The 10,530-nt window shown below is 42.4% G+C and overlaps 1 protein-coding gene across 3 annotated transcripts in view; it reads right to left on the reverse strand.

The window, feature by feature from the left end:
* radx (RPA1 related single stranded DNA binding protein) overlaps positions 1-10,530 on the reverse strand; it is a 36,578-nt gene extending 26,048 nt beyond the window's left edge. For 2 of the 3 annotated variants that reach the window (XM_034178743.1, XM_034178741.1), the window contains exons 1-3: positions 9,735-10,527; positions 4,547-4,689; positions 4,205-4,397 (exon numbers count right to left, since the gene is read on the reverse strand). In XM_034178743.1, the coding sequence (XP_034034634.1) occupies positions 4,205-4,397; positions 4,547-4,689; positions 9,735-10,290 (892 nt within the window). In that variant the 5' untranslated portion in view covers positions 10,291-10,527. Of the gene's footprint in view, positions 1-4,204; positions 4,398-4,546; positions 4,690-9,734 lie in introns of all 3 variants that reach the window. The other variant, XM_034178742.1, reaches the window with a different exon arrangement.

The following is a 10,530-nucleotide window of genomic DNA, read 5'->3' on the forward strand; positions in this document are numbered from 1 at the left end:
ATGTCCTTCACTACCCTAACATACTTCTCTGCTATTCCAGACTTCCTCATACAATACCACAAATCTTCTCTTGGCACCCTGTCATAAGCTTTCTCTAAATACACAAACACACAATGTAACTCATTCTGGCCTTCTCTGTACTTCTCCATCAGTATTCTCAGAGCAAACATTGCATTTGTAGTGCTCTTGATCGGAATGAAACCATATTGCTGCTCACAGATCTTCACCTGTTTTCTAAGCCTAGCTTCTACTACTCTTTCCCATATGTTTATGCTGTGGCTGATCAACTTTAAGCCTCTGTAGTTATGGCAGTTCTGCACATCACCCTTGTTCTTAAAAATAGGAACCAGCACACTTCATCTCCACTCCTCAGAAATTCTCTCACTTTCCAAGAATTTATTACACAATCTGGTTCGAACCTCCACTATCATCTCTCCTAGACATTTCCATGCTTCCACTAGAATGTCATCTGGACCAACTACCTTTCCACTCTTCATCCTCTTTATAGCTGCCTTCACTTCATCCTTATTAATCTCTTGCACTTCTTGATTTACTCTCCACATCATCCAGCCTTCTCTTTCTTTTTCTTCATTCAAAGTATTTCCTTCACCTTCCCAACACAATTGCCTCTCTTGTCAGCACATGACCATCTGCATCTTTTACCACCCTAACCTGCTGCACATCCTTTCCAGCTCTGTCACTTTGTCTGGCCAATCAGTACACGTCCTTTTCTCCTTCCTTCCTATGCAACTTCTTGTACAGCTTGCTAAATGCCTTTTCCTTAGCTTTTGCAACTTCTCTTTTCACCTTGCGCCACATCTCCTTGTCCTCTGTCTACTTTCTTCATCTCTGACTATCACAATTCTTTTTTGCCAACCTCTTTCTCCTTATGCATGCTTGGACATCTTTGTTCCACTACCAAGTCTCCTTATCTTCCTTCCACTGTCCAGATGCCACACCTGGTGTTCCTAGCTCTCTCATTCACCACATTTGCAGTACTTTTCCAGTTGTTCAAAACTGCTTCTCCTCCACCCAGTGTCTCTCTCACCTGCTCACTGAATTTCACACAACAGTCTTCTTTCTTCAGCTTCACATTTCATCCTTTGTTGAGTTCTCACTCTTTCTTCACCTCTAAAGTCATCCTACAAACCACCATCTGATGCTGTCTAGCTACACTCTTTCTTGCCACCACCTGAGTCTTCAATTTCATTTAGCTTGCATTTCCTACAAAGAATGTAGTCCACCTTCCTCCACTCTTATATATCTCCCTGTGCTCCTCCCTTTTCTTAAAGTAGGTATTCACCACAGCCATTTCTATTCTTTTGGCAAAATCAGCTAACATCTGCCTTTCCAAATTCCTGTCCTTGATACCATGTCTACCCATTACTTTGGTTAACCCTAACCTCATCACCTCATCACCTCTGTTCCCTTCACCAACATGCCCATTGAAGTCTGCTCCCATCACTACTCTTTCATGCTTGGGCACACTCTCCACCACCTCATCTAACTCATTCCAGAAATCTTCTTTCTCATTTGTCTCGTGGCCTACCTGTGGGGCATGTGCACTGATGATGTTCATCATCACCACATCAGTTTCCAACTGCACACTCATCACTTCAACACACTCTTAACCAGTGGTGGGCACAGCTAACCAAAAAAATCAGCTTCGATAACCATTAATCAGATAACTGAAAAGTTATCTTTTATGACGATAAACCAATAAACTGCTAAAACATTTATCTTTATGACTATTAGTATTGATTTGGACGCGGTCACATCAGATTACACTGTCGGCTTCCAACAAACCAGTTTCACTTTAAGCGCCGCAGGGGTTGCTGGGCGAATTCAAGGATCACAAACACAAAGAACACACAAAAAATGAATAAACAAAAAAATAAAACCCCAAACACTGTCATCATCTTTCAAAAGCAGTAAAACACAGTACCAGAAGTCAAAGTTTATCTCGGTATTAGATACACCGTCATTTACGAACTAAAAGCTGCTGCTTTTTTCACATGCTTTCAACCTTGCGGTTTAAACAACCGAAATACATCCATTAATGCATTGATTGGCAGAGTAAAATACACGTAGTAAATATAAATGCTTACCTGTTAGTTGCAGTGGGATTCATCTGAATAAATAATCCACATAAAGTGTCCTTTTAAAAATCCAAAACAGTGTTGAAACGTGAAGAGAAGTCCCTCCCTCTGTACACACAGCTGCGCCATGAGAGCTCCTCTCCCCCACCGAGTCTTGGTGATTAAATTACAGCCACAAAGAAATAAAATTAAATAATGTTAAAATTAGACTGTTTTGTTTTTGCCTAGAGTGGACAAGTCACTGTAACGTCCAAAGTGAACCTGAACTACACTACCCACAATGCTCCCTGCATCGACCGGCCAATCACATTTTGCGCTTAATGACATCATCAGCAAGCAACAGGCAGCCAGTCTGCTCAGTGGCTATAAACACACCATAAACGGACTAAAATGTTTGATTTTAGGGTTTACAAACATTAAACTTTACCAGCAAAGAAAATGTTATCGGACTGAAAGTTATCGGAACTAAATTTATCGGAAGATAATTGGTCCAATGATGGTTTTAAAACTTATCTTAAAAGCTAATCTGATAGCAAAAACATTAGCTTTGATAATTATCTGCTATCGGATGAGCTGAACTCTGCCCACCACTGCTCTTAATATACTCTTCCTTGAAAATGACCCCAACACCATTTCTCTTCCTATCCACAACATGATACAACTTAAACCCACCACCTTTGCTCCTGCTCTTACTTCCCTTCCACTTGGTTTCTTGCACACACAATATGTCCACCTTTTTCCTCTCCATCATATCAGCCAGCTTTCTCCCTTTACCAGTCACTCTGCCAGCATTCAATGTCCTGAAATTCACTTCCACACTTCTAGTTTTCCTCTTCTCCTGCTGTCTGTGGACATATTCTCCTCCTTGTCTTCTTCTTCGCCCAGCAATACCCCAATTTCTACTGGCACCCTGTTGGGCAACAGCACCGGTGGCGGTCGTTGTTAACCCGGGCCTCAACCGATCTGGTATGGAAACTCAATTTGTACTCTGCATGGTTATTTTGGCTTGTTTTACACCGGATGCCCTTCCTGAAACAACCCTATTCATTTATCCAGGCTGGGGACTAGCACTCGGAATGTACTGGCTACACACCCCACGTGGCTGACATTTGACAAACTTTAAGGTTAACATCCTGTCTCCTTCTACCCTCCTCATTTATCTGGGCTTGGGACCGGCACTCAGAATGTACTGGCTGCACACCCCATGTAGTCCCTTTGGCTGCTCCCTTGTTTGCACTTGGGGTCGCCACAGCAAATCCAATGTGGATCTGCATGTTGAATTGGCACAAGTTTTACACTAGATGCCCTTCGTGATGCAACTCCACATTACATGGAGAAATGTGGCAGGGTGGGGTTTAAACTGAGACCCTTCCACACTGAAACCAAGTGCACTAACTACTTGGCCACCACCCCTGCCACATAGTTGTTCATTTATACCCTAAGCTAATTCCCAAACTCTTGTATTCACAAAACTTTTGCTGAATAATATTGTGGCTGAACAGCTGTGCTACACCCCACAATGTAGGACGGTGGTTAAGGGCTCCATCACACTTAGTACAAATGACCACGAGCCAAGCCAAATCAGGTGGAATGTAAAAAACCATAATTTGTGCCACATCTGGGCGTGAATAAGAATTGCGGAGGACAACCGTCCGAATACCCAGACTGCGCTCTGACCCGTCCTGACTGATTCGTCCACACATATGGCGGGCACGTGAGTGGTGGTTTCATATGTAGCGGGCACGTGTATAAACCCTGGACCGATCTGAACCGGCAGTAACCGTCTGACTAGGCTGTTACAGCCATGAAAACATAGTATTACAGATAGAACTTCTAAATCATGAGATGGAATGACAATATATCTGTCACATGATGCTTATTATTGTTGGGACAGGATGTTCAGCTGTGCACACTGATCCACGGCTGTGACGCATAGGGACTCACAGTGACACACTGTATTTTCCGTATGATTGTGCAATGTCCACGTCTACTTCATAAAATAACTGCGTGCCGCAGACTTTGCAAATTACAATGTTTCCTTTTAATTCGGTTGGCATTCGGGCTCCTTCGGCCTCTAGTGTGACAGGGGTATAACAGTGACATACCGATGGAGGTAAAGGTCTTTATTCTGCATTGGTCCATTTGGGGGCGTGACCTGTTTGAATAACTCTTCTTTAGTGTGTAATTCTGAATGTACAACACTGTGCCCACGTTCAGTCTCTGGTAAAACTCCAGACAAAGTTCATTCCAAAGCACAAGGGACATTGCTCCACTCTGGTCAGCAACTTCAAAGTACGCCTGGAAGATAAAAGGAGACAGGAAAAAAAAAAAAACGAACATCACTTTATTATGTAACAGTGAAACACAGAGTAAAATAATGGAATTTACTTCACAGGTTTTGTTCAGTTATTACTAAAGCTCTAACATCTGAGTACACTAAAACTCACCTGGTAGGGGTAATCAATCTTCAGTCCAAATTTCCCATAATATCGTAATCTGGACTTGTGCATTATCTTCACCAAGAGAGGAAGCGGCTTCCAGGAGTTCCTAAAGGATGACTCCAGGTCGCACAGAAGTGTAATCTTAGACACTAGAGAAAAGCAGTGGTAAAAAGAAAATCAGAATTTTAGATAGAATTTGGGGAGCTTTTCTGTTTTGTTTTTTAATCAAGGAATCAACTTAAATGTGGTCATACAAAATAAATGGATGTTTTTATAATTAATGAGCAAGAAAGGTGCAAACTATGTAAATCCCTTTGGCTTCTAACTTGTTGTCAGCACAGCAGATCTGAGATGGACCTGCATGTTGACTTGACACAGTATCTTTTCTGATGCACTGCCACATTACATGCAGAACGAACAGGTGTGGCCTTGAACCGGGAACCTTCTAGTCTGGAAACAAGTGAATAACCACTTGGCCACCACCCCTGCTGCCCTATACTTGTCATTATGGATGGATGGATGGATGAGATTTATTGTCATTGTCATTACAAGTGCAACAACAACGGGATTACATCCACACTCACATTTCCACAGACAAACAGCAATTAATCCACAATTATTACTTGTTTACCGTAATAATGGCACACATCAGAATTAAGACAACACATATACATATGACATTGTTTATGTGCACTAAACTTGAAACAGTCCGTTTTCCAAATTGAGGTGATGTGAGGGTGTGGTAGCCGCTGCAACTGGAGTCGCGCCGCTGCTAGCTTGGGGGAACGGGGACCTGCTGCAGCTAAAACCGTGCAGCCCCCGAAGGGGAAAGGGGTGGCGTGAGCAGTGGCCGGGAGATGCGACTGCCCTCGCCGGAGTCCCAAGCTTTTTTTTTACACTGATGTTGAAATATTTGTATGTTAATGCACTAGACAGATTGGCAGTATCAGTGTCACATGTCTCATTTCTACCTACTGTGTTCCCACAGTGTCATTTAGGATATCAGTACGGACAATGCAAATGGTGCATCAGGAGGAGATATCAGCACCTTGATGTAACAATAGAAACTCATAGAGATTCTGATATTATTAAATGTGATTTTCCAAAATTACTGGGCTGTTGTAACTGATTTTCATGACCCTTAATTGGACTAAAAGGTTGAAGATGAGTGTCTTGTAACTGATCATCCTGATATCGATCAGGTAGTTTAGTGGATAAGGAGCAGGCCTAACAATTTGCAGACCTGGGTCTGAATCCTACTCATGCTGTCTATGTCCTTAAAGAAGACACTTTTCTCCAATGTCACAGTCCACTCAGTTGTAAATGTGTACCGGACTTGGTAGCGTTAGTAACCTCTGGCTGACTGGCATCCTGTCCAGGAGTCATAGACGCTTACGTGCTTCATGCAACAGAATACGGAGATAAGCACCAGCCTGATGGGCCTCATGGCCTACATAACTTACTTTATGTAGGCAGCCGGGAAAGCAGGCCGACTGGGTGACTGTGAGGAGGAAGCGTAGTCCTAAACAGAAGCCCCGTGTACACCGCCAACCCGTTCACATCTCTAACCGTTTTTCCCCACTCGGCGACACACCCGCTGATGATCAAACTCTGGTTATTGGCGACTCTGTTTTGAGAAATGTGAAGTTAGCGACACCAGCAACCATAGTCAATTGTCTTCCGGGGGCCAGAGCAGGCGACACTGAAGGAAATTTGAAACTGCTGGCTAAGGCTAAGCGTAAATTTGGTAAGATTGTAATTCACGTCGGCAGTAATGACACCCGGTTACGCCAATCAGAGGTCACTAAAATTAACAATGAATCAGTGTGTAACTTTGCAAAAACAATGTCGGACTCTGTAGTTTTCTCTGGGCCCCTCCCCAATCGGACCGGGAGTGACATGTTTAGCCGCATGTTCTCCTTGAATTGCTGGCTGTCTGAGTGGTGTCCAAAAATGAGGTGGGCTTCACAGATAATTGGCAAAGCTTCTGGGGAAAACCTGGTCTTGTTAGGAGAGACGGCATCCATCCCACTTTGGATGGAGCAGCTCTCATTTCTAGAAATCTGGCCAATTTTCTTAAATCCTCCAAACCGTGACTGTCCAGGGTTGGGACCAGGAAGCAGAGTTGTAGTCTTACACACCTCTCTGCAGCTTCTCTCCCCCTGCCATCCCCTCATTACCCCATCCCCATAGAGACGGTGCCTGCTCCCAGACCACCAACAACCAGTAAAAATCTATTTAAGCATAAAAATTCAAAAAGAAAAAAAAATAATATAGCACCTTCAACTGCACCACAGACTAAAACAGTTAAATGTTTTCTATTAAACATTAGATCTCTCTCTTCTAAGTCCCTGTTAGTAAATGATATAATAATGGATCAACATATTGATTTATTCTGCCTTACAGAAACCTGGTTACAGCAGGATGAATATGTTAGTTTAAATGAGTCAACACCCCCGAGTCACACTAACTGCCAGAATGCTCGTAGCACGGGCCGAGGCGGAAGATTAGCAGCAATCTTCCACTCCAGCTTATTAATTAATCAAAAACCCAGACAGAGCTTTAATTCATTTGAAAGCTTGTCTCTTAGTCTTGTCCATCCAAAATGGAAGTCCCAAAAACCAGTTTTATTTGTTGTTATCTATCGTCCTCCTGGTCGTTAATGTGAGTTTCTCTGTGAATTTTCGGACCTTTTGTCTGACTTAGTGCTTAGCTCAGATAAGATAATTATAGTGGGCGATTTTAACATCCACACAGATGCTGAGAATGACAGCCTCAACACTGCATTTAATCTACTGTTAGACTCGATTGGCTTTGCTCAAAATGTAAATGAGTCCACCCACCACTTTAATCATACCTTAGATCTTGTTCTGACTTATGGTATGGAAACTGAAGACTTAACAGTATTCCCTGAAAACCCCCTTCTGTCTGATCATTTCTTAATAACATTTACATTTACTCTGATGGACTACCCAGTAGTGGGGAATAAGTATTCCTTTAACTTTAACTAGTAATGACTTCATGACTTTCTTTGCGAATAAAATTTTAACTATTAGAGAAAAAATTACTCATAACCATCCCAAAGACATATCGTTCTCTTTGGCTGCTTTCACTGATGCCGGTATTTGGTTAGACTCTTTCTCTCCGATTGTTCTGTCTGAGTTATTTTCATTAGTTACTTCCTCCAAACCATCAACATGTCTATTAGACCCGATTCCTACCAGGCTGCTCAAGGAAGCCCTACCATTAATTAATGCTTCGATCTTAAATATGATCAATCTGTCTTTATTAGTTGGCTATGTACCACAGGTTTTTAAGGTGGCAGTAATTAAACCATTACTTAAAAAGCCATCACTTGACCCAGCTATCTTAGCTAATTATAGGCCAATCTCCAACCTTCCTTTTCTCTCAAAAATTCTTGAAAGGGTAGTTGTAAAACAGCTAACTAATCATCTGCAGAGGAATGGTCTATTTGAAGAGTTTCAGTCAGGGTTTAGAATTCATCATAGTACAGAAACAGCATTAGTGAAGGTTACAAATGATCTTCTTATGGCCTCAGACAGTGGACTCATCTCTGTGCTTGTTCTGTTAGACCTCAGTGCTGCTTTTGATACTGTTGACCATAAAATTTTATTACAGAGATTAGAGCATGCCATAGGTATTAAAGGCACTGCGCTGCGGTGGTTTGAATCATATTTATCTAATAGATTACAATTTGTTCATGTAAATGGGGAATCTTCTTCGCAGACTAAGGTTAATTATGGAGTTCCACAAGGTTCTGTGCTAGGACCAATTTTATTCACTTTATACATGCTTCCCTTAGGCAGTATTATTAGACGGTATTGCTTAAATTTTCATTGTTACGCAGATGATACCCAGCTTTATCTATCCATGAAGCCAGAGGACACACACCAATTAGCTAAACTGCAGGATTGTCTTACAGACATAAAGACATGGATGACCTCTAATTTCCTGCTTTTAAACTCAGATAAAACTGAAGTTATTGTACTTGGCCCCACAAATCTTAGAAACATGGTGTCTAACCAGATCCTTACTCTGGATGGCATTACCCTGACCTCTAGTAATACTGTGAGAAATCTTGGAGTCATTTTGATCAGGATATGTCATTCAATGCGCATATTAAACAAATATGTAGGACTGCTTTTTTGCATTTGCGCAATATCTCTAAAATTAGAAAGGTCTTGTCTCAGAGTGATGCTGAAAAACTAATTCATGCATTTATTTCCTCTAGGCTGGACTATTGTAATTCATTATTATCAGGTTGTCCTAAAAGTTCCCTGAAAAGCCTTCAGTTAATTCAAAATGCTGCAGCTAGAGTACTGACAGGGACTAGAAGGAGAGAGCATATCTCACCCATATTGGCCTCTCTTCATTGGCTTCCTGTTAATTCTAGAATAGAATTTAAAATTCTTCTTCTTACTTATAAGGTTTTGAATAATCAGGTCCCATCTTATCTTAGGGACCTCATAGTACCGTATCACCCCAATAGAGCGCTTCGCTCTCAGACTGCAGGCTTACTTGTAGTTCCTAGGGTTTGTAAGAGTAGAATGGGAGGCAGAGCCTTCAGCTTTCAGGCTCCTCTCCTCTGGAACCAGCTCCCAATTCGGATCAGGGAGACAGACACCCTCTCTACTTTTAAGATTAGGCTTAAAACTTTCCTTTTTGCTAAAGCTTATAGTTAGGGCTGGATCAGGTGACCCTGAACCATCCCTTAGTTATGCTGCTATAGACTTAGACTGCTGGGGGGGTTCCCATGATGCACTGAGTGTTTCTTTCTCTTTTTGCTCTGTATGCACCACTCTGCATTTAATCATTAGTGAGTGATCTCTGCTCCCCTCCACAGCATGTCTTTTTCCTGGTTCTCTCCCTCAGCCCCAACCAGTCCCAGCAGAAGACTGCCCCTCCCTGAGCCTGGTTCTGCTGGAGGTTTCTTCCTGTTAAAAGGAAGTTTTTCCTTCCCACTGTCGCCAAGTGCTTGCTCACAGGGGGTCGTTTTGACAGTTGGGGTTTTTCTGTAATTATTGTATGGCTTTGCCTTGCAATATGAAGCGCCTTGGGGCAACTGTTTGTTGTGATTTGGCTCTATATAAATGAAATTGATTTGATTTATTCTATTTGAATAAACTGCATTATGTAGTCTGTCATTACGTGACAGTACTGTGTAGTATCTCACCATCCAGCACAGTATCAGATGAGGGCCTTCCTGACATCCAGATGTCTCCTTCAGGATCATCGTTGTTCCAAAGAGCAAGATAATGTTTGCGGGCCACCTGAAGAGGAGCATCACGTTGCAGCAATGTACTCATTTCCATGCCTTGTTTAATCAGCATGGGCAGAGAAGTGACGTCTTTGAGAGGAGAAAAAAGGAGAGCGGACCTCTGCGCACCACACACGAGTTTTTCAATGCAAATGTACCCGTGGCCCAGTATCCTCTCGTTGTAAACGAAGGAGCATTGCGTGATGTTGATGTCACTGCCAATCTTTAGGATGCTTCTGTGCACCAGATGGTTTAACGCACAGCCCAGAACACATTTGGCTCTCCACACCCCGTCAGTGACGGTCACGTCGAAGCTGTCGTTCTGATTTGCCTGGTTTTGCTCTGACAAGTACCTCTGCAGGCCGATGACAGCCACAGGAACCTCGTCTTTAGACGACAGTTTGACAGTTTGCGTGGAGGAAAGTTGCTCCATTAACCTCTGCAGAAAAGACGCCTCATTAACATCTGTCATCGTTGGGCAGCAGTGTTTACTAACTCCGATATGCTAACGCTACCTGCGACCGCAAGCTTGTCGGTTGACTATTTATGTGTCACAGTTAACTAAGTGTCCATGTTTAAACTGTATCAACTTAAACAAATACTGTAACTACTAATCAAACATAAACGCAAGTCAAAGTTCAGCACGCTGTTTTGCAATCAAACGTTTTTTTTTTCGATGTTTGTAGAGTATTTGCTAGCGCCAACATTAGCT

This window comes from Thalassophryne amazonica, chromosome 9 (assembly GCF_902500255.1).
Source record: "Thalassophryne amazonica chromosome 9, fThaAma1.1, whole genome shotgun sequence".
NCBI classification, from domain to species: domain Eukaryota; kingdom Metazoa; phylum Chordata; class Actinopteri; order Batrachoidiformes; family Batrachoididae; genus Thalassophryne; species Thalassophryne amazonica.